Genomic DNA, 24,276 nt, shown 5'->3' with positions numbered 1-24,276 from the left:
CTGTGGGCGTCCAGTGGGTAGCGACCAGGGTGCTGCTAGGCAGCCTGCAATGCACAGGACTGCCCTCCTCAGAAGAATTATTGGCCCAAGCGTCACTAGGGCTGAGGCTGAGGAATCCTGGCCTAGAGAATACACTTTCAGACTAAGACTGAGGTGGGGGAGTCACCCAGCCACTTGAGAGAGGGCGGAAGGTAAGGGTGTAGCCACTTTCAAGCAGCTTCCCGTGAGTCCTCCTCACTTCAGCCATCCCCTCCACCTTCAGGCCCAGCCCCAGAGGCACCTGGGTCTTTTCAGACTTCGTTTGGTTCTTTACTCTCCCTGTCAACCAGCCGAGTTAGAGGTCTGCTTTGTCAGGGTGGCGAAGTCAGTCATCCCTCATCTGTTTGTGTTCTGAGCTTCCAAAAATGTGTCCCTTTTGTCTCCTTTCCTATTCATCCCTTTCTCATGGTGACTTTAGAAAGGTCTGGGAAGGTGCAAAGCTAGGTGTGTCTGTTCAGTTGACATCTGCACCCAGAAACCTAAAATAGATGCTGAAGCAACGTTAGGTAGCAGAGGCCCAGCCGCCAACCCGGACAAGTGGAATAGAGTCGAGAGTCCAGAAACTGGCCCAGTAGATGAGAAGTCACTAGTAATTGATCAAGGATCAATTGACCATCTGCTAGAAAAATAAATAAAATTAGCCTTTTCTCACCCCAGATGTATAGAACTCAATTTGGGTTGGAGTAAAGATCTAAACATGTATACAAACCTTTAAGAAAACATGGGAAAATGTTTTTCTAAGCTTGTGATGAGGAAGACCTTTCCAAGTAGATGGAAATAGAAGAAGGCTTAAAGAGCAACTGAGGCCCTGGCTGGTGTAGCTCAGTGGATTGAGCGCAGGCTGCGAACCAAAGCATCTCAAGTTCAATTCCCAGTCAGGGCACATGCCTGGGTTGCGGGCCAGGTCCCCAGTGGGGGCCACGTGAGAGGCAACCACACATTAATGTTTCTCTCTCTCTCTTTCTCCCTCCCTTCCCCTCTCTAAAAATAAATAAATAAAATCTTAAAAGAAAAAAAAAAGCAACCAAGACTGAGAAGTAAAAAAACAAAGTGGAATGAGGAAAATACTGCTGTTATATAGTTAGTTATCATCCCTCTTTGATTTCTTCAAATCAGAAAAAAGTGATTTTTTAGAAAACGTATTAATAAATTAGGAAAGAATTAGAAGTGGCCAGTAAGCTTTTGAAAAGATGCTCTACCATTCTTCCCACGAATCAGGGCGATGCACACTCAAACGAGAAGAGTGAGTACTGTGTCCGTGATTCTTAATCGGTGGCCCCTGGACCCACAAGCATGTCACCTGGGAACTTGTTAGAAACGTAAATTCTCAGATCCCACCCTAGACCTACTGAACCACCAACCCTGCGGTTTACCAAGCCCTCCAGGTGGTTCTGGCACTCGCTCCCTTTGATCATCACGGCTGCGTGGCCAAGAGAGTGACTGAATGGCATTCAGTATCCTGGATGAATTTCTCAGGGTTGAGTGAAAGAACCCAAATATGAGAGTACATATTATAGGATTCCATTTATGTGAAGTTCACAAACAGGCAACACTACTCGAGGATGATAGAAATCGGGGGAGTTGTTACCCCTGGAGGAGCGAAGGAGCAGCCGGAAGTGAGGATAAAGCTCCCCAGAGCTGGTCATTTTCTGTTTCTGGCTGTGGTTACACAGGTGTGTTCAGCTCAGGGGAAGTCATTAAGCTCTTTTTCACTTGGGACTCATAGACTTTTTTTCTATGCTGTATTTCAGTAGCAGTAAAAGACAAAACATGAGCCCTGGTTGGTGTGGCTCAGTGGATCAAGTGCTGGCCTGTGAACCGAAAGGTGGCCTGTTCAATTCCCAGTCAGGGCATATGCCTGGGTTGCAGGCCAGGTCCCCAGTAGTGGGGTGTGCAAGAGACAACTGATCCATGTATCTCTCACACACAGATGTCTCCCTGTCTTTCTCCCCCCATCCATTCTCTCTAAAAATAAATAAATATAATCTGTTTTTAAAAAAACAAAACATGAACTCTCTTTTTTCTTAATTGGGTTTTTAATCATTTCAAACACAGGAATTTAGGGAGGGTGGAAGGGAAGAGCATGGTTACACTTGACGAGAGAGTAAATTAGTACAGGGCTTTTGAAGAGCTATTTGGCAGTGCCTCTCAAGCTTAAAATATCCTAGAAATTCCACTTCCAGGAGCCTCTCCTGGGTTTCAGCTATGCAGAGGTAGATAGTATAAGAACGTTCCCTGGGCATTTTTATGCAATCGTAAAGGAGACAACTAAATTTTTCTCCACAGGGAAGTAGTCATGTGAGTTACAGAAAACCAATCAATTACGGACACTTGTTAAAACGGGCGTCAATCTGTATGTGGCGGCGTGGAAGGAAGCCCCCCACGGCATCGCTGACTGCAACACTGGGTACAGAGAGCGACCCATATATTTAAGGGAGAAAGAAGAGGGTGTGCAGATGGTGGTTATAAAAGCGAGGGAGAGAAGGGTAGATATAAAATTCGTATATTGGTTTCTCTTGCGAATTTGCAGCTGGTGGATGGGGGCTGCCATTCCTTTGCTTACTTTACATGTATGTGATATTCTCTTGTGTTTCTTTTCACCTGCATTTATCACTTTTGAATTTTTTTTTAAGTCTGAGCCTTGCCACTCCAAAACATGTTAGCCTAAGGAAAGGCTTACTGGTGGGAAAACAAACAGTAATTTTATAATGTAGGCAAATAAAGATCTTGAGTTTGTCTTAAACACACACACAAAGCAGGAGGTGAATAACATTTTTGTAGACTGATTTTCATCAGTATTGGTTACAGAGAGAGACAAAAGGTTTATTTCTAGAACTATTTTGGTTACCCAGGAAATTCACTTGGGTAGAACAATTCTTTTCTTAAGGGGCATTCTTTGTACTGTTTGCTGGTGAGGTCGTGGGTCTCGTGTTCCTGCTCTTTGAGAGGTGGTTCAGTTAACGATATTGTCCCTGTGTGTGACAGATGACCCCCGCTAGCATATTAGACAAAGCATCTCTAGACAGTGGACTCAGCTTGCTTTAATAATGAAAAACATTTTTGCACTGGGAGCCAAGAGTTTGTAGCTAAGCCTGCTGAGCCGGACACAAGCTTGTGCTGAAAATTCTTAAACACTCACTCCCCTGGAGAGACACCCCGACCCCATTTGCAATGCGTCTTCGTGAATGCTTATGTTTCCTGTGTGGATCATCGGCAAAGGGCCAGCCCTGACCCTTTCACTTTGAATCAAGCAGCTCGCAATGTTGTTTCAGACCCTGCCATGTTGGATTATGTCTGTTGCCAGTCTTACTGATCCAGTGGAATGTTAAATGTACGTGAATAGATTACCTGTCAGTTACAGTGAATTCGGCCCCAGAGCCCCATTAGCATGAGGCTTGGCACTCTATAGAATTCTGTTTCATTTTGTGCATCTTCACTTTTCATAAATTCTGTTGCTACAGATGCAAGCACAAAAACACATCTTCATTAAGTGTTGCTTTGGAATTTATTCACAGTACCAAGCAGATAAAAGAATGTCAAATTTCAACTCTACAGAGGACACACAGCAACATTCAGAGTCTATTCCCTGCTGTCCAGCTCAGACGTCCAAACTGTGACAGGGAGGTGGGCTTCTCCCATCGAACAGTTTCCAGTGTCCCTGGGAAACATGTCTGGGGGCTTAATGATCTTCTCAGTAAGTCTTCCTCCTTAAACAGGGGACTGAGCTAACATCCCTGCAACATCCCCCTCTTCTCCTCATCCCTCTCTGCAGGGCCCCCGCTACCTCATCCTGTTGGGGAGGGGGGTGCTAAAAACAGAGTTCAGGAACTGTTGTTCAGATCAACCCCTTAGCCTGTTCCTGTTTCATTCTTCTGTTGAGGAGATGACATGCTAATCCACTTTTTAAATCTTTCCAGAGACCTGGGGGTCATTCCCCTTTATCCTAATCTAATCTACTAACTCTGTTATACAGTCCTGTCTGCTTCTGAAGTTTGTCTGGAATTCACTCACTCCTCAATTATTCACTGCATATTGCATTGGTCTTGGGTACAGTCATCCTTTGATCCCTGCAGGGGGTTGGTCCCAGAACCCTCAAAGATACCAAAATTCAAGGATGCCCAAGTCTCTTATATAAAATTGTGCAGTATTTGCATATAACCTACATATGTCTTCCCATATACTTTAAATCATCTCTAGATTGCTTATACTATCTAATACAATGTAAATGATCTGCTAATAGTTATTATACTGCACTGCGTAGGGAATAATGCCAAGGTGTTCAGTACACAGACACCATCATAGGCCTAGCTACACAGTGCTCATCAGCAACAAGATAACTTTTTTGTTTTCTGAATATTTTCAATCCCTGGTCAATTGAATCCACAGAAGCGGAACCATGGATACAGATGGGTTCAGGGTGGTCTTAGGAAAACTGAGCTTGATCGTGTCTTTGCCTTGCTCAAAACCTTGATGCCACCCTTGGGATAAAGCACAAAACCCTTAAGCATCCTGAGTCCACATTATCTGACCCTTCTCAACATTTCTAGCACTTTGCACCGATGTTCTTATTACACTTTCTTGCAGGTTCCAGAAGGCAGAAAGCACTTCACCTCTGCCTAGAGTGTCGCCTTCCCTCGGACTTCAGGTGACTCTTCAGAAGTCACCTGAAGTTCTGAAGTGTGTTCAGATACGTGCCCCCACCAAACCTTTAGTTGTGGGTGTGCCCACTCTGGCCTTGGGGCCTGGTAGTGGGCAGCCTGGCATATGTTAGGTGTCCTTAATTGCTAAACAAATGACTGAAAGCTTCTGTCCTAGCTCTGTGGTTAAAATTGCTCTAGTATTTTGTTCCACATACCGTGAAAAAAGCTAAAACAGAAATGAGCCCTGGCTGGTGTGGCTCAGTGGATTGAGTGCTGACCTGAGAACCAAAGGGGCCCTAGTTCAATTCTCAGTCAGGGCATGTGCCGGGGTTGTGGGCCAGGTCCCCAGTAGGGGGCGTAAGAGAGGCAACCACACGTTGATGTTTCTCTCCCTCTCTTTCTCCCTCCTTTCCCCTCTCTCTAGAAATAAATAAATAAAATCTTTTAAAAATAAATAAATAAAAGAGAAACGAAATACAGTGGAACCTCGGTTCTCAAACTTAATTCATCCACAAGGCTATCTGAGAACCAGATTGTTCCGGATGGCAGTCATTTGGGCACCGGGGTTTAACTGCAGTTTGTCCTGAGTCACATAGCAGCAGCAGGCCAGAGCCTGGTGCTGTCTCCTGGGGGGATGGTTTAGACACTAGCATTTTTTCTGTTTTTTTTTATATTATTATTTTTCTTTGGTTTTGTATGTTTTGTCTTTTATTTTGCTGGATGCTAACTTTTTCATGGCTTAGGGACCTGGTTCCTGAACGGTGCTGGAGTGTGAGATGCGTGCTTCACTTGGGCCTTCCTTTGTTCAGGACTAAACATGCCCAGAATTTAGAGCAGTTTCTTTTCCTTTGATGAAGTCCTCCTTTAGCCCAGGGTGACACTGATGGGCTTTGGGTTTGGCCTTGCCTTGCCCTTCAGCCGTGGTGAAGAGTAGAGAGGACTGTCGCCGAGTAAAGGTGCGGCTTGGGTTAGGATGCAGAATGCCGTATCTGGACTGGGCCCTTTCCCACCCTCCCTTCTGAAAGCTTTCCCCGGCCACGGCTTATTGGCCCCCTGCAAGGAGGGCAGCTGTGGCAGGTGCAGAATCCTCAGAGGTTCATCCCCCAAGAGGAGATCAGTCCACGGACCACCTCAAGCGGACCTGCAGTCTTCTTCCCTCATGTTTTAAAACTCTTGTTAGTGCCAGCATTTAAAAATCAAGATTAGAGTCCTGGGTGGTGTGGCTCAGTGGATTGAGTGCCGGACTACAAACCAAAACATCGCTGGTTCGATTCCCAGTCAGGGCACATGCCTGGGTTGTGGGTCAGGTCCCCAGTAGGGGGCGTGCGAGAGGCAACCACACAGATTTTTTTCTCTCCCTCTCAACTTCCCTTCTCCTCTCTAAAAAATAAGATAAAATCTTTTAAAAATATATAAATAAATAAAAATCAAGATCATCATGTAGAAATTTGAGTTTCTGTGTTCTCCTGAGAGAGAGAAAAAAAAAATAAAGCAAAATCAGCCCACAGCAACTGGCTGGAGCTGAGTAGAGACTGCCCCTTAAAACAAGACATGGTTTTCTTTTTGCCATGATCTCTGGCCAGCCTCCTATGTTTATTTGTTTTAGCTTCCGGGGCTCTGTTGGCATGTAAGTGTGTGACCCCTATTATATTTGTAAGTCATGTGTATGTGCGTATGAAAGTTGTAATCAACACTCTCTAATGATTTTTTTCTCTCTCCTCTTCTCTTTTTTTTTTTTTACTGTCTCCTTTCCCCTCCCTTTTCCACCGCCTGTGTCATTTTACAGATTCTGGGACTGCTGGTATGGACACTTATCGCTGGAACTGAGTACTTTCGGGTCCCTGCATTTGGCTGGGTCATGTTTGTAGCGGTATTTTACTGGGTCCTCACCATCTTCTTCCTCGTCATCTACATAACGATGACCTACACCAGGATCCCCCAGGTGCCCTGGACTACCGTGGTAAGGAAGCCGGGCCCTGCGCTTGTCCGCTGCCCACCAGGGAGGACGGAGTGTCATCCTCCCCGGGTCAGTTTTGCATTTCACTATAAGCGGTCAGAAGGAACCAAGCTGCTCTTTCAATACTGTACTTAAAAATTTCCTCTGCTCAATATCCAACTCCATAGCTTGCAAATTCTCCCTTCTGCAAAACACCAGAACACAGTCTGGCCAAATTCTCTGCCACTTCATAACAAGGATCACCTTTCCTCCAGTTTTCAGTGATGTGTTCCTCATTTTCACCTGAGACCTCAGCAGAATTGCTTTTAACACCCATATTTTTTATCAATATCCTGTTTATGATTATTTATGTACTTTCTAAGGAGGCAGAAGCTTTCTCTCCAGTTTTTCTCTTTTCTTTCTGAGCCCTCACTAGAATCTCTGCTAACGTTCTGCTAACATTCATGTTCCCAGCATGCACCTCTCCTCATTGTCCAGCCCCAGAGCCTTTCTAGAAGTTTTGGTATTTATCACAGGAGCCCTCCACTCCTGGTTCTAAAATCTGTCTGCCTCACTCTTACTACCAAACTCTGTAGTGGTCAGGGTTCTCCAAAGGAGTCAAAGCAATAGGGTGTGCATGTAAAAGTGTATAAGGAGCTTTATTATAAGGAGTTGGTTCACGTGACTGTGGAGCCTGAGAAGTCCCGTGATCTGCAGTCAGCAAGCTGGAGACCCAGGATGGCCGATGGTATAAGTACACTCTGGTCCAAAAGCTGGAAGGCTCAAGGTCTAAGAAGACCCAGTGTTTCCTTCCAAAGTCAGGAAAGTCAAGTTCAAAATCAGGAAAAAAGATCGATGTTCCAGCTCAGAGCAGTCGGCCAGGTGCAGTTCCCTCTCGACTCACAGGAGTGTCTGCCTTTTTGTTCTATTCAGGCCTTCAACTGACTGGATGAGATGAACCGGCAGGGCCCCCCGTGGGGAGGTGTTTGGGGAAAGAACGCCTCCTACCTACCTCTGCTCCACCCCTGCCATTCCCGCTTCACTCCAAGGGAAATAGGAGTTCATTTCCTTAGAAAAATGGATCGGGCCACAGTTAATAAGGGACAGGGTCGTATACTCAGGAAGTTCACAGGTCATACAGCCGGGGAGTCTTCTCCCCATTTCCCCTCTGGCCCCCTCACCCACACCAGCTATGCGGGCAAGGCCCGGGAGCAGTCTCAGTGCGTCATGGCGTTGTGGCCAGGTGAGCTCTCTCTGAATGTTCTCTCGTTCTTCGTGATCCCCTGTATGGGGACTGGGCACGCATGGGTGCCCCAGAATACACACTCAGACATGGTCATTACAGCAGTGTCTATAATCCTGGAAACACTAGGAACGTCCAAATGCCTTTCCATGGGGGAAAAGTTAGACCGTGACGTGTTAGTACCAACCACGTGGCTCCACTGGTGTGAGAGAGAGTGTTTGCCTGTGCCCCAGAGGCAGGGGTCGGCGTGGAAGGGGAGGTACTGGCCTTTACTCCAGACTGTTGTGTCTGACTGGATTTTGTTTGGGTATGATGAACATGCATTACCTTTTTTTTAAAAAAGCATTTTAATGTTTCAAAAGTAATACATGGCTAGTTTACTAAAGAAAAAAGTAAGTTTAACCCCCACCTATAAAAGGATGCACAATGAAAACTACGGTTTTCTACTCCCAGAGGTAACTATGTTTAACTGTTTCTGCACTTTAAAAATGGTGGGGGGGGGGGGTCCTTAACTTGGCAAATAGCAAATGTGCAAAGCTCAAGAAGTAATGTGCAATTTTTTACTTAAACAAGTAAAGGTTTTAAAAATGCACTCATGTTCCTGCCCCCTCCCCCCCAAAAAAAACAAACCACCACCAACCAGCATACTGAGTCATCCAGAGAAGTCAGGGCTTTCTGGGGATACTTTTCTTTTTTTTCTTTCTTTTTTCTTTCGGTTTTTAAAATTTATTTTAATTGTTGTTGCAGTACAATTTTCTATTTTTTACTCCCAGCCCTCCCCTCCTCCCTCCCATTTCCACCCTCCCCCAGTTTTTATCCATGTGTCCTTTATACTTGTTCCTTGGGGACACTTTTCTAATGGTAGATGAGCACCCTGGGTGGCCCGAACAGAACCCTGGGGCTGACCCTTCTCTTACAGGTGAGTCGCCCTAACCCAGGAACAATCTGAGCAAGTGTAGAGGTGGTAACAGGGGTATATTACCTGTTTCTCAGTGCTGGAGCCTGAATCTGGAAAACTCTATGTGCCTTCGTTTTCTCTGAGAACCAAAAGATACCGCCTCCTCCCCCTTTCCCTCCCCATCTCTGTGTCTCTGAGCTACAGAGGGACAGGTGTTAGACCTTAGGGGCCCTATTCCTTGAGAGTCACCCCTCTTCTCCTCTGTGTGAAGCATTGATTTTTCCACACCCCTCCTCCTTGTTCAGATAAGAACAAGCTTTAAACCTTTTCAGAGTCTGGTTTCCTAGAGTTTACATACAACTGAAAACCAAATACCTACTTGGAGTTACATATCTCCCTTCTCTAAGAAGAGGAAAAAATAAAGCCTTGGGTGAGATCAGTTCCCAAAGGGCTCTATTAATGTGTGTAATCTCCTTTTCATGTTTAAGAACTCGCAGCACCTTGAGGAGCTCACTTAAATGCCCCTCCCTGCCTAGAGCAAGGGATCAGAAAATCAGTTGGGTCTGCTTTGGGGAAAGCTCCCCTCTGCCAGGGCAAGTGCTGAAGGGTGCGGCTCCTGCCAGGGACCATGGCTGAGGCGCATCTCAGTGGTGGCACCTTCTGCCATCTTCCTTCCTCAGCCAGTGTGTCACCGTGGCTGACATTGGAAGAAATGAGGGTCAAGAGCAAATTGAGAGAGAGAGAGAAGGCCTTGAGGGGGCAGCGGGCAGCCTGGGTGTGCTGGGGGAGAAGATGGGGTGTCTGGGTGTGCTGTGAGTGAGGTGGTGTAAAATCCTCTCCTCCCCAAAACACAGATGAGCTGCCTTCTCGCAGCCCATGTCCCCTGCCTTCTCCTGGGTACCCAGATGAGCTCCTGACCACATCCAAGGTGCGGTCCTGGCCACGCCTGAGGTTCAGAGGTGCCCGGACCTCCCCACGCTCCCTAAACCCTGCACCCCTCTGTCGCCCCCAGGGCCTGTGCTTCAACGGCAGCGCCTTCGTCTTGTACCTCTCGGCCGCTATCGTGGATGCGTCCTCCGTCGCCCCGGAGAGGGACAGCCACAACTTCAACAGCTGGGCTGCCTCCTCGGTGAGTGAGCCCTCTCACCCGCCCCCCATGGTCACCTCCTTCCTCCCTGAGGCCCTCTGGGGATCAGGAGGAGGGGACAGAGTCATCCCCCGGAAAAAGCACCACCTGCAGTGCGACACATGGGTGATGATGAGCTGGTGGGTTGGAAAGCTTCGTAAATTGGCGGCCCTAGTAGCCCCAGTGGCCTGAAGTGCAAAGAGGCTGAAATACTCTGCCTGAGTGAGAGCCAAATGGCTGGAACAAAACAAGTATTTGAGGGAGAAAAAAACAACATTTGAGGCATTCTAAGAATAACCATACTGACTGCAGTTTAAGTGGGGAGAGTCTTGCAGAAAATGAGCACACTATGATGCTATTTGCTTGCTGGGTTGTTGTGTGTGTTTTTTGTTTTTTTTGGTTAAGATTTCATTTATTTTCAGGGAGGGAAAGGGAGGGAGAAAGAGAGGGAGAGATACATCAGTGTGTGGTTGCCCCTCACGCACCCCCTACCGGGGACCTGGCCCCGCAACCCAGGCATGTGCCCTGACCTGGAATTGAACAACTGACCCTTGGTTCGCAGGCCAGTGCTCAGTCCACTGAGCTGCACCAGCCAGGGCTGCTTGTTCTGTTCTGTTTTTTTAAATAGAAATGTTTGATTATTCATTGAGAATGCTTAGAAAAAGATACACCAACAGAGAAGTTCCTTCCAAGGACTGTGATTGGATGATGAGTGTGGAATGAGGGGCTTCTGCTTTTTATTAGGTTGGCCAAAAAGTCTGTTTAGTTTTTTTTCTGTAAAATAAAAAACGTATGTTTCATTTTCACCAATAATTTTGTTAATTTGGATATTCTGAGTATGTTGGCTATCTCCCACTATTGGCTTCAGGTGGGTAGAGGCCAGGGTTGCTGCTAAACATCCTCCAATGCATGAGACAGCCCCACAGCAAAGAATTATTTGGCCAAAATGTCAATAGTACCAAGAAACTTCACAGACCACTTTTAACACATTCCATCAGTCATGGTACCTTCTCCATACATTGTACAAATCTTTTTGTGTGTGTTTCAGTTACATTTTTTTAAAGATTTTATTTATTTATTCTTTAAAAAGGGAAGGGAGGGAAAAAAGAGAGAGAGAGAGAAACACCAATGTGCGGTTGCTGGGGGCCGTGGCCTGCAACCCAGGTATGTGCCCTGACTGGGAATCGAACCTGCGACACTTTGGTTCGCAGCCCGCGCTCCATCCACTGAGCTACGCCAGCCAGGGCTCAGTTGCATTTTTACCTTTCTTGAAATAATAAAGCATAACATACTGAAAATGTTTCAGATCTTCTTCCATCTTTAATATTAAAGTGGCTGCACAAAAATTCACCAATTTTGATAAGTTTTTTTAATGCACGCTGATATGACAGCTGTCACAATACAGTCTAACAAAATTGTTTCAAATGAAGTTAAACACAACTAAACACTGCTAGAGCCATCGCACAGGAAAAACTAAACCAACTCTTTGGCCAACCCAATAATTAATGTGTTTCTGTACTGTTTGCATTTTTAAACCATGAGTGTGTATTGTTTTTCTAATTTAAAAAACTGATTTTACCTGGCTGGCGTAGCTCAGTGGATTGAGCGCGGGCTGCGAACCAAAGCATCGAAGGTTCGATTCCCAGTCACGGCACGTGCCTGGGTTCACACATTGATGTTTCTCTCTCTCTCTCTTTTTCCCTCCCTTCCCTCTCTAAATAAATAAATACATAAATAAATAAAATCTTAAAAAATTAAAAAAGAACTGATTTTAAAGGTTTGTTTAATATTGGCCTTACAATATTCCATCCACAAAAGAAGTGTTGGGGGGGGTGGGTAGGAGGGAACAGTTAGATAGGGTTGCTGAAGTGATGGTAAAGCTGATTGACGATACATGGGTATTCTTTATAGTTTTTACTTATATTTCAGAATTACTGTTTAAAGGTGGCAGGCACGAGGGCACATGAGATTAAAAATCACAAGCTTTGGCAGCCCTGGGCTCCAGTTAACACGTAGCAAGAATCCTCTGGAACTGGGTGGATGTTGCCCCGCCAGAGGGGCCTGCGTTTTCCAGCTCACCACCCTCCCCGCACACCCCGTGTGGGCCCCTCCCTTCTTCCTGCCAGCTCTGTTCAGTGCGGGTACCTGACCCCGTGGCCGTCTGGGCCACGCCCTGGTCTGACATTGCCTGTACAGTGGTCCCCCGTTATCCGGGGTTTTCTTTGTTTGGTTTCTTACCCGCAGTCAGCCGCAGTCCAAAAACATGAAATGGAAAAATTCCAGAAATAAACAATTCGTAAGTTTTAAATTGCACACCAACCTGAGTGCCATGATGAAGTCTCGCACCATCCCACTCTGTCCTGCCCAGGACATGACTCATCCCTTTGTCCCCCATGTCCACACGGGATAGGCTCCCTGCCCCTTGGTTACTTAGATAGGTTATCAGAGAGAGAACACATGCACGTAAGTTGTATTACAGTATATAGTTACAATCATTCTATTTTGGTATTAGTTATTATTGTTAATCTCTTACTGTGCCTAATTTATAAATTAAACTTTACCATAGGTATGTGTGTACAGGGAAGAAACAGCATATACAGGGTTTGGTGCTATCCATGGTTCCAGGCGTCCACTGGGGGTCGTGGAATGTGTCTCCTGTGGATAAGGGGGGCTGATGTACTAAACTAGAAATGCACGTGCTCTTCTCAGATGCATGCCCCCACATTCACCCCCGAGTGACTTCCCCAGGGTTATTGGAGCAAAGCTGTAGGCTTTCCAGATAGGTTCCAAAAAAGAAAACAAGATAGCCCGAAATTGTTTCAGAGGGAAGTAATCGAACCGGTAAAGCAGTTTCCGATCAGAAGGCCCGGAGTCGAGGGGTGTGGAGTGCGTGCGTCGGTGGAGGGGAATGATAACTTTTGCCAATTCGAATGTGCCCTAAACCCCTTTTCTATTACGCTTTTTTTTTCCCTCCAGTTTTTCGCCTTCCTGGTCACCATCTGCTACGCTGGAAACACGTATTTCAGTTTTATAGCTTGGAGATCCAGGACCCTACAGTGATTTGCCATTCTGAGAATGAAGAGGGGGGAGAAAAGGAAGAATCTCACTGTAAAAACAGCTGTAGGTATAATGTATATTTCCAGAGAATTATATTTAACTAATGTTTTTATATACTTAGTTAAATTTCGCTCCATGGTTTGTTACAATTAAACTGGATATTTGTTTGCAAAGTGCTGTAGGTTATAATGACCTCTTAAAGATCTTGCTGGTGTCTTCATGCACCTTATTACTATTTTCTTAGACAATGTATAAATGGATAAAATGCTAATGTGAAGAAAGTGTCAAGTTTGTAAACCTAACTTTTAAAATGCCAGATTTTTTTTTGATTAAATGTTTTAAAATCTTGAATAACATTATATTGATTTGAGAAAGGAGGCCTGTAGCTGAAGCCCGAGGGGGCGGGGATGCTATGCTTCATTCTCTCAGGGCTGTGCAGGTACGGTGTTGCTAGGAGACACTTGTCCGTGGCTGCTAAGCCAGGGTGGTAGGAGAGAGCCAGCTCCCCAACTCGGGGATCATTGGTGTCCATGATTCTCACATGCCAACCAGTAGACCCGGGGAGCATCTGATGAGACATTGGCCTTGGAGCTCGGTAGTGAGCTCTCTCCTTAAGTGGTGCTGCTGAGTCCAGTGATTGCTGGGGCCGTGGTATTTTTTTTTCCTAATATTAAAATGAGTGCATAATTATTAAGAGGATAAATACTTGTGTGTACCTTAAAATGATCTGGAAGACCACAGTGGCACGTGTACCATATTCTGTGGGAAATGCCGGACCAAAAGTTCTCAGAGCTCCAGTGTCCAGCACAGATACTTGGTGACATTGTCAGATGTTGTCAGATGGTGGGAAGGACCCCGTCAGCAAGGCAGATGGGCGCTTAGAGGAAGTGTTTTTAGGCAGGACCGTTCTTCCAACAGCAGTGTATCTTGGGTGATTTTTCAACACGAGCTTCTTTTTGAAAAACAAAAAACCACAGAAACGTTAGTATAGCTGATGGCGGCAAAGAGAGTTTCAGCCTCGGACTCGCTCTGCGGACACGCCCCCGAGACCTCTGCCCTGGTTTGACAGAGCTGTTTTTTCTGCTGTTTGTGTTATCTTCCAATTTATGGGATTCTGACTCCTTATCCAAGTTCTGTTTACCCCTGTCCAGGAGAGGTGGCATTTCTTCAGTGTCTAACAGCACCCACCCCAGACCTTGGAAGGAAACAGTGAAGAATGTCCTTGAGTTGTGGGTCCAAAGAGGTAGTGAGCAGGGGGCACCACAAATGAGAGGCGGTGAGGGGTACAGATATGTGGGGAAGGGTGGGTGCTGGGGGCACAGGCAGCCGCTCTGAGTCCAATGTGTAGCTGGCCATGAAGGTTGAGCATTAGCCACGCAGACCTGCAGGTGATCGGCACTGCGATCTCTTTGCAGCGGTATTCCCGGTCATCAGCGGGACAGCCTGTGACTTGCTCATTTTGCAAGAAAAGCAGAGACAACTCATTAGAGTTTGCATGCTCTGCTCTGTTCACCACTCACACACAGGCATATTAATCTTCCATGTACTCCGTGCTTTCTGTAAGCACTTCATGTTGCAATCAAGTCTCAATAAAAGGCAGAAAAACTGTAACCTACAAAGATCTGTTTCTGGAAACAGTCATCCAGAAAGAAGCCTGCTTTTATGTCTCTCTTCTCTCTGTCTCCCCACGTGTGTGTGTGTGATTTCTATAATCATGCCTGCATTCAAGGAAGCAACTTCTGGGGTAAAATGTTCCATAAACCACTTGGAGATGCATTCTAAATAGATGACAAATGTAGGTCTTTCTGGAGCCGGCAGCACCAAACAGACCTATTTCGAGAGAACAGTGACTTGACTGTGTCCTTGCAGGGTCACTTGCTGTCCCGTCTCTACCTGTGGTTTTTCAGGACCATGACCCTGTGTGGTGCTCTGAGTGGTCACCAAAACACAACACAACACAAAACAAACAAGCAAAACAACCCAGCATGTATTTTTAACAGAAAGGAAATTATTATTTCCTCTTTTGACTACCAAGAGACTTTGTTCAAGAAAGATGTCTAAGTGTGGATTTTTAGACAACAAAATGAGTCTCCGTTGTACAGATGAAGCAATAAGTTTTGACCTGGGTTTGCATTCACTTTTCTCTTAAGAAAGAAGGAACACACAAGGCCACCTGCAGCACAGCCGACGTAACCAGAAGAACAGGTTTCTGGAAAAGGTTGGAACAGAGGTGGTCTGTGTGCACTTAAACTCTCCTCTGCCATCTGCCAGCACCGTGTGCATTCACCTCGTAGCCCTTCCAAAACCAGCAGGTTCCCTGACGGATGTGGGTGGGTCTTCAGTTTGATGGATTGGCCCGCTCGTGGCCAATCAATGAAACGCTTTAAGCAAGCCATCCCTCTCCATTGCTGCATTTCCAACTCAGAGCCCCCCCGCCCCAGGTAAATATTTAGCCAATATTTGAAAAAACCTACAAGAAAAGCAGGAGATAAGAATGTTCAATATCAATTATTTTTGTACATTTTTAAACTGCATCCTTCCTAGGAAAATCCCTTCAGGGTCTCAGCACACCAAAGATTTTAAAGACATAAAATATCTCTGCGTAGAGCACAGGCCATTAAAAACACTAACTGAAGATGCAGCCCTGGGTAGAAGAAAGTCAGTTTTAGAGTTTCTATTTCTGTCGCCTAGACAATTATTATTTTAGCTGAAAGATGAATTTTCACAGAAAAAAATAATAATCCGGGCATATCAGGCTAGGTGTGCACAGACCCACTGGAAAAGGAGGTGGTGACCCAAGAAGCGTTTGTGCACTTGACCTCACGAGAAGGGTCCCCTGCCAGGGTTCTGCCGGATGCGAACCGGAAGCCGCCAGCTGGGAGGGAAGGTGGGGTAAAGGCGCCAGTGTCGCTGACTTAGGACAATCGGGGAGATTCGACTGCAGATTGCGATGAGCTGGAGAGTCAGTAAATGGAGGCGTGCGGTGCATATGTAGAAGAAGATGGGGCTCCAGGGAACGGGCTTGGCCACGCAGAGGCGATGACCTTGCGGACACTTAGGAGCGGCGAGGGGCGAGAAAGACGTTGGCTGCGGGAAGGCTTCATTCATTAGGCAGGTATTTTTTGAGAAACGGCCATGTCAAGGGCAGGTTTTTCAAATAATAGAGTAACCGAATCTAGAATGGAGCAGACCTTGTCGCTGCCTCCGCCACTCAGCTTTTCCATCCTCCTGTGATCTAACCGCTGTGGTTTTTACTCAGTATCTCCACCAGCCACTTAGGCGCCAGCTACTTCCGGGAAGCCAGCTCCGCGGGGACTCTCGGGATGGAGCACGTGGCTCGAAGTAATTCTATCCCCTCGCCCCGCTGATTGGTCCAGGGGTGGGTGTGCGACCCAAGGCTTGCTCAGACGTTCTGGAAAAGAAGTTCTTAGGACAGAGGGATGCAGGAAGTTGTTGGCAGTATATTGTGACCACAAGAGGGAGCCAGCCATGGGATGACAGTAACGAGAAGGAACAGAAAAGAAACTTCATCCTGATCGCTTCACTGCGCCACTGCATTCATCCAGCCCCACAGGCTGGCACACTCTGGGCTTTGCATCCACCTGAGCACCCACACCCACTTTGCTTCAGCTAACTTCTGTTACCTGCAACAGTATCCATCCTAACCAAAACACGGGACATCCTGGCAAATGGCTTTCAAGCAATGGCATAAAATATTGGTTCTGATTTACTTTCAAATAGTAAGCCACCACAGGGTCTTCGCTAGATGCCAGTGATGGTGGGATAAATCCACTTTAGCACCAGAACTCATTATCAAAAGCAAGGTTTTTTAAAATGGGAAATTTAAGCGTCCACTGCCATGCCTGGCATGACTCAGTAGGTTGGGCATCATCCCACAAAGCCAAAGGTCACTGGTTTGATTCCCGGTCAGTGCACATGCCTGTGTTGTGGATTTGGTCCACAGTTGAGTTGCGGGCGAGAGGCAACCAATCAATGTTTCTCTCCCTCTCTTTCTCCCTCCCTCCCCCCCCCAAAAAAAAAATCCACTTGAGAGAGTGATTCAAACCTTCCTGAGGCTATTGTTTAAGCGTGGTGATAGCACAGAAGATCCTAGAAAGAGCGGCAGCGGGAATGATGGGTTCTTGGAGGAGTTTCCGTGACCTGCCTGGTCGTTGCAATGCAAAAGCTCAGTGTGAAGAAAGAAACACGGAACAATCTGGCCTCCAGCCACTTTAACTTAAAGAGAACTCCACCTTGTGCCTCGGAGACAGACAGTCCCTCCTGAAAAGCCGCTTCCCTCTCTGGCAGGAGGTCGGCCATTAAGTGCCATAGAACGCTGACCCTATCGGGGTGAGGGTTAACCCTAAACTCCTAACAGAAAAAAGGAGCTTAGAAATAAATCAAAGGTGGTGCTTTTTTTTTTTTCAAATTAAAACTATAATGAGATGCTGTGCCACACCCTCTAGAATGGCTGAAATTGAAAAGGCTGCGATACCAAGTGTTCGTGAGGCTGTGGACCATTGGAATTCTTGGGCGTTGCTGCTGGGACTGACAGTTTACATCCACAGCTCCATGTTTAATAAAGTTAAATGTACATTTAGAGTCTGACCCAGCAATTCCATTCATAGGTATTTACTCAAGACAAACATGTCCACAAAAAGACTCATGCAGGAGTATGCACAGTAGCTCTATTCATAATGGGCCCAAGCTAAATACAATCCAAATGACTCCCAGCGGTGAACAGACACGCGGCAGTGTATTTGCACAAGGAAACACTACTGACAATAAAAAGGAGCGAACAAACCACAGGTGCCTGCACCAGTGTGGAGGAGTCACCAAAATAGTGTATTGAGTGAAACAGGCCAGACCAGAATATATGTCTGGTTCTGTTTATGTGACATCCACGGAAAGGGAAGACCAATCTGCAGTGCTGGGAAACCGACCGGTGGTGGCCTGGGGTTGGAGTGGAAGGGACTGGTTCAGGAGGGGCATGGAGAGCGTCCTGCAGTGGAAGAAACGCTCTACGTCTCGACTGTGGTGGGGCTTGCGTGTGCCTGTACCTTCGTCAGAATTCACACACTGTTTTACTTAAAGTGGGTGCATTTTATGTTATGGACACTACACCTTGATAAAGTTGATTTTTAAAAGAAAAAAAAAAGGCATTGTATTTTTTAATGTTCACGACAGCCCTTCTCCCACCCGCTGTGCTGTCAGAGTGGTTATTGCCGCTGGTCTCCCATCTGGTGTGTGACATTCTGGAGAGTCGGGGTGGTGGGTTCTCATTCCCAGCTCCCCCCTGGAGCTCAGCACACTGCGTGGAACAGAGTATGTGTTCAATATTCTGCTGCTGCGGTGAAGATACGGGGAAGTTGGTGAATGGTCCCAGGAGACCGAAGGATTAGCCAGTTGGAGGACAAAGATGAGATAAAACCTATAGAGAGGGCGAGCCTGAGTGTGGCTGAAACCGGAGCTGTGGGAATATGAGCTCGCCCAGGAGACGCAACAGGCGGGTGGCTGGGGGTGGGGTGGGATCTAGCCAAGGGAGGGTTCCGGGTATTACAGAGGGGCCTGCGGGCCAAGAGCCGAATCATCTGTGGATCCATTTATGGTGCTTGGAAATAGATTGTAGATTGTCAGAAAAGTGCTTCATAAAAGACCTACCAGGTGGTTAGTGAGCTGGGTACCTGGGAAAACCACAACTGCTGATTGGTTTCTGGAACATATGCATGACCAATAGCCTGACAACCTCCAACCATTTCATGGTACAGTATTAGGTTGAAGTGAAATAGCCGATATTTGCCTGTTTGACCTACAAAAATGGCAATTTCATATGACTGAACCTACCCTTTTATACCTGACTAGTCGGTTTTCAAACGTGATGTCAGTTGATCCTCAGAACATCTTTGCCTTAGATAACACAGGGGTCCACAGCCCCGTTTACCTGATGAGGACCGCTGAGTCTCCACTAAGTGGACAGCGACTCGTCCAAGGTCACACGGCTGGGCTGACATGGAGGTCTTCTCACTCCTGGCCCCAGCTCATCAGTGCTGTGAAGAAAGGAACCAGGTGAAAACCATACATACAGGCTGTGGGGATGAAGTACCCTTCCGCAAATCTGTTTGGCAATACATATGACGAGCCTGAAAAAAAAAGCTCATTCTCTTGGACTCAGGAATCTCTTTTAGGAGTCTAAGATTCATGCACAATGGTGTTAATCCTGGTCTTATGTATAACAGGTGAAAAGAAAAACCAACAGGATCAAACCTAAACTCCTCACAGCAGGAGAATGTTTAAACAAACCCACTGAACAAGCCTATAGAAATTAACACACTACAGCCCACCCCCAAATATACCCAGAATCAGAATTGGTTAGCACCATCATTCACGATTTAACTTTCTCTTCTGAATTGAACACTTCTCAAGTTGTGCTGCACCACATTTGCAAGAGTGGTGATTAAATGGAAGACTGGTTGTTCAAGTGCTGTCTTTCTAAAAATACATAATGGAGAAAAGGAAGTTGTACACGCACACAAAAATCGATGCTGCCGCCAAACACCATTTCTGAGGAATTTTTCATTGGAAATGTTTGTGGTGTAACGGGAGGTTTCCAAAAGGCAGAGCGAACCCAGTTGTACAGAGTGGTGGGATCATGGGGTGGTTTCTGCTTTCTTTGTTTTTCTGAGCCTCCCCCAGTTTTCTCCTATGAGCAGGAGGAAGTAGATTCATGACCAGGAAATGACACCTATTTTAAAATAAAAGACAAGGGAAGGCAGTGGTGTCAGCAGGTTGGAAAAACCAGGATCCTCACTGTTAGTGGGAAAAGGTGGACGAGTGGCCAGAGCAATTGCTTGAAAACCATCCAGGGGACTCTCTGCATTGCCTTTGTCTCCTCTCAAAGGGCCGTGTTGACATCTTTGGCCGTCATTTATCTCATGTGTGAAAGATTTCATGGGTGAAGTAGGAAAGAGAGCCTCTTCTCTCTTGCCCTCCCCCCTCCCCTCCCTCCTCCTGAGAACTTCATAGAAGAAATACCAATCGTGGTAGAAAACATTAGCACCAGAAGGTAATTATTCCCTACATTTGTATGTTGTTTTATTACCTTTCTTAACATGTCCAAATACACTTCTGTTTGGACTTCAAAGACAAGTGGTATCAGCCCATTTCACAAATAGGAACACGGAGGTTAATAAACTTAAAAAAATCACTGGAAACGGATTTAAAAAGCAGCTCCCTGGGAAGTGTCGTGGAGACCTGCTGCTTTTGCCTTTCTGTCTTAGCTTGGGCTGTGGTAACACACTACATGTTGTATGCTGGGTGTGCCTTCAGTGACAAATTTATTTTCACACAGTCCTGAGCCTGGGCCTTGCATGGTCAGGGCGCAGCCATTTCAGGCTCTGGTGAGGGGGGTCTTCCTGGCTTGCAGATAAGCCACCTTTGCTGTAGGAGGGGGAGAGGGCGAGGGAGAGAGCTCAGGTGTTTCTTATAAGGGCACTAAAGCCATGATGAAGACTCCACCCTCATGACCTTACCCAACCTTAGGCTCCATCTCCAAAACAATACACTGGAGGTTAGGACCTCAACATTGGGATCGGGGTGGGGGTACATAACACTGCCAAATATTCGTTCCTCTTTCTGGGATCTGCACCCTCATTTTTCCTGGGGGAACGACCCCTCCCCCAGTCAGTTCCTGTGGTTCTGGAGAACTACTCACCCCCAGCTCCATGACCAAATGGACCTTGGCCTGTCCAGTAGAAGTGGTCCACCTCTCTGGTTATAGTGATTGGTTGAAAGGTGGGGCCATGACCCATTATTTGGACCAATGAGAAGGCCTGTGATGGACTAAATTGCATCCCTCTCCCCCACAAAGTTCATGTGTTGAAAGCCTAACCCCCAATGTAACTATTTGGAGATGGGGTTCTAATCCAAGAGGAAGAGACACCATATTTCTCTCTCTCTCTCTCTCTCTCTCTCTCTCTCTCTCTCTCTCTTTTTCACTCAGAGAAGAAGGGCTGTAGGAGGACACAGTGAGAAAGTGGCTGTCTACAAACCAGGAAGAGAGGCCTCACCAGAAATCAACCCCAATGCCACCTTGATCTTGGACGTCTAGCCTCCAAAACTGAGAAAATAAATCTGTTGTTTGCACCTCCCACACTGATATCTAGTTGCAGCATCTTAAGCAGGTGAACACTGTGCCACAACCTCAGGGAACCGGGTTCCCTTATACAGAGATGGGGTCGTTAGCCCGGGGGAACCACATGCTGCCAGACGTCAGGAGAGAGCCTGCCTGGGAGAGGAGCAAACCCTGCAGGGTCTGAAACCCTGAGGCACAGGTCCCGGCTGCCTGATCTGAGTGCCTGCATCCAACTGTGTCTGAAATAGGTTTCCTCTCTGCGTTCCATAGTTACACAAGTCGATGAATTCTTTTTGCTTGAGTTTAGTTTCTGTCACTTGCAAGCAAAACAGAGTTTAGTTTCTGTCGCTTGCACCAACTAACACAGAGTCAACTCTCGTCATTATATCTAACCAGATATGTCATCCTAATCACACTGGTATAAATGAATTGTGGTCAGACCGTAACTCTAATCAAAGCCTTAGACACTGCACCTCCTCAGGTTAGGTGGATGGAGAAGAACTTGGAAATTCTTGAATTCTCACCAGCTACCTATCTGGCTTTTCCTCTCCTTGAGTATGAAATCTTTAAATGGGGATATGGAGTTCTTTGCCTAAGCTCTTGCTCCCCCAGGAGGCAGCCCCTCACACCGAAAAAGCATCACACCAGTGTAGACATCCCAGCAAACTTGGCAGCATCTCTGATCTGGGGAGCCTCTTCTTGAACATCAGACCAGCACATGGCTCTTGTGCTGCCGAACATCTTGCTCAAGTTCTTACATGGTCATGATGAAGCAATTAACACATAGTGACCACTACCAGTTGCTATTTCCTATCTGCGTTGGTAACACATTAGCCAAGAGCCGTCACAGAAACCCAACAAAGTTTCAACTCCAGTGAGCTCAGGAAATGACAGTAGCCTCATATTCCAGCATGCATCTGAATCTTGTGGGAGGAGGGGAAGGTGGCTTACCAAAACATAGATTGCTGAGTCTCACCCCCACCCCCCACCCCCCGCCCCCGAGTTTCTGATTCAGCAATTCCGGGTGGGGCCCAAGAATTTGCATTTCCCACAAGTCCCCAGGTGCTGCTCTGGTCTGGGGAGTATACGCTGAAAATCACTGATTTAGAAGATTGCTGGAGAATGGGATGAAGGCCACTCGGTGGAGGAGAAATTATCCAGCGCTTGGTTTTTCCCGCTTCCCTGAACCTTCACTTCAGCAAAGACTCCCTGCCATTTCCACCATGGGGTTTTTGAAGCCTGGGACAGGGACAGGAGTGAAAATGTAAAGCTACATGGAAAATAACCCACAAGGCCAACTTCATGCCCGGGGGTGCAGAGCTGGAAATGTTAGAGAATTTCTGCATGTCTATTGCATTGTCACAGCAGCCAATTATCATTGTTTTTTAAAGAAATAAATGGATGGTCCAGGTGACTGCTAACTATCTAAAGAAAAGACAAATATTGGAGGCAATTTACGGGGGTGGGGGGTCATGAAAATTGACAATGTCTTAACTTTGGCAATGACTGGTTCTCAATCTCGTGTTCACCAGAACCACTTGGGAGACTTTGTCAAAACAGAGATTGCATGAATATCTCCACCTTCTAGAATTATAAAGACTGCCCCATTGATGACAATCTTCTGATGACAGGACAGCCCTGACATCCAATAATCTCATAAAGGAGATCTTTTTAATGTTAACTCCAAATGAAGATACAAGTTTTGATAGGAGAACTCAAGAGTTAAAGATTAAAGGAAAAAAAAAGATTTTAGCCTTAGTTATAGTTGATAGGCTTAAGTGATTAATGCCTGCTGGAAGCTGTTATTTCAGGAACTGGAATGTAGGACCTGTGACTCCAGGAGGTCACCAGCAATTTGACCTTTGTGCTGGAGGGTGTCTGCAAGCAGCTGATGGAGGTGGTATCTGAGCCGCTGTGTCCCAGGGAGGGAACTTCTGCGGTGGAGATAAAGGAGTTGTTAATCAGCCGATAAACAAGTACTAGGAAAACCGCAGTCCAACTGCAAAGCTTATCTGATTAACCTTTATCCAAACCCCTTACCTACCCTTTCCTTCTCTCTATAAAAATGTCAGCTTGAAATGAGATGTTAAGACTTGGGTTGTTCTGGGGTGTTTTTTTTAAGGGTACCTAACCTGCCATCTCAGATTGCTGGCATCTGAATACACTGCCCATAAAGATTCAGTCCTTGTCTCTACTTACTGGGTCTGGTAGTGAGAGGCAGCACAGATGCCAGCTTTTCCAGTTTCAGCTTGGCCACAGGGATGCTCTGCTCAAAAGAAACACTGATAAACATATCTCACTGGGGTAGTCCTGTTTGGGCTTGTTCATTTAAAAATAACCCAGACAGAATGCAACCTAGTATATTCCTTGAATAACTGTTGGCAGCTTCTAATGGAAGTAAACATGCTCACCGTGTGACCCAGCAAATCCACTCATTGGTATTTACCCCAAAGAAATGAGAGTTTATGCCTATCAAAAAAAATCTTACCAGAATGTTCATTACAGCGTTATTGGGTACAACAGAATGAATCTCAAATGCACTGTGCTGAGTGAAAAAAGTCAGATATAAATAAGATTATTGTGTATTATTTCAAGTATATTGTGGACCCTGAGAAAGGGCCCCTGGGGGCTAATTGGACTCAAAATTTTTAAAAAAAGAACAAAAACAAAAAAACAGAGCTCACCAGCCTTTTCTACACAGGGACCTATCACACAAACTGTATTTCAAGGAGAAGCCCGCACTCAGTTGCCTGCCTTCTGCCCTGAATTATTTTCCTGCACTGTATTCCTGCCATGTGAGCCAGCTCTTATAATAGAGTTCCTGGAATTATTTTTCAACTAATAGGAATGAGGCTTACCCCATTGCCATCTTCACCAACCAATCAGAGTGGCACTATTCTGACCAATCAGGACAGTGTCTTTTGGACCAAACTATGAGGATTTGAAGTCCTCATTTGCATGAGGATGGACCAATCAGGGACCAGGGTCAGGGATTTCTGTCTCTGTAAGTCAGCTCGCTCCCTTCTGGCTCTGAGAGTACACTCTCCCTTTCTACTGAAGACTGAGGTTCCCTGGCTAGAACTGAAATAAAGATGAAACACTAAATACACCTGCCAGGGCCGGAGTGGAGAAGAGCAGTGAGGACAGGGCAGGAGGGCAGAGGAGAACAGAGCACCCCAGAGGAGACAGGCGTGGAGCAGAGCAGA

At 46.2% G+C, this 24,276-nt stretch overlaps 1 protein-coding gene across 1 annotated transcript in view; it reads left to right on the top strand.

Annotated features, from left to right (window-relative positions):
• CMTM8 (CKLF like MARVEL transmembrane domain containing 8) overlaps nt 1–13,290 on the top strand; it is a 79,532-nt gene extending 66,242 nt beyond the window's left edge. The window contains exons 2-4 of the mRNA XM_045857388.1: nt 6,466–6,639; nt 9,769–9,885; nt 12,859–13,290. Of these exons, the coding sequence (XP_045713344.1) occupies nt 6,466–6,639; nt 9,769–9,885; nt 12,859–12,942 (375 nt within the window). The 3' untranslated portion in view covers nt 12,943–13,290. The remainder of the gene's footprint in view (nt 1–6,465; nt 6,640–9,768; nt 9,886–12,858) is intronic.
• Nucleotides 13,291–24,276: the final 10,986 nt, after the last annotated feature.

This window comes from Phyllostomus hastatus, unplaced genomic scaffold, assembly GCF_019186645.2.
Source record: "Phyllostomus hastatus isolate PE091 unplaced genomic scaffold, TTU_PhHast_1.1 phas_scaffold_129, whole genome shotgun sequence".
Lineage (NCBI taxonomy): Eukaryota > Metazoa > Chordata > Mammalia > Chiroptera > Phyllostomidae > Phyllostomus > Phyllostomus hastatus.
This window is presented reverse-complemented; position numbering and strand designations above follow the sequence as displayed.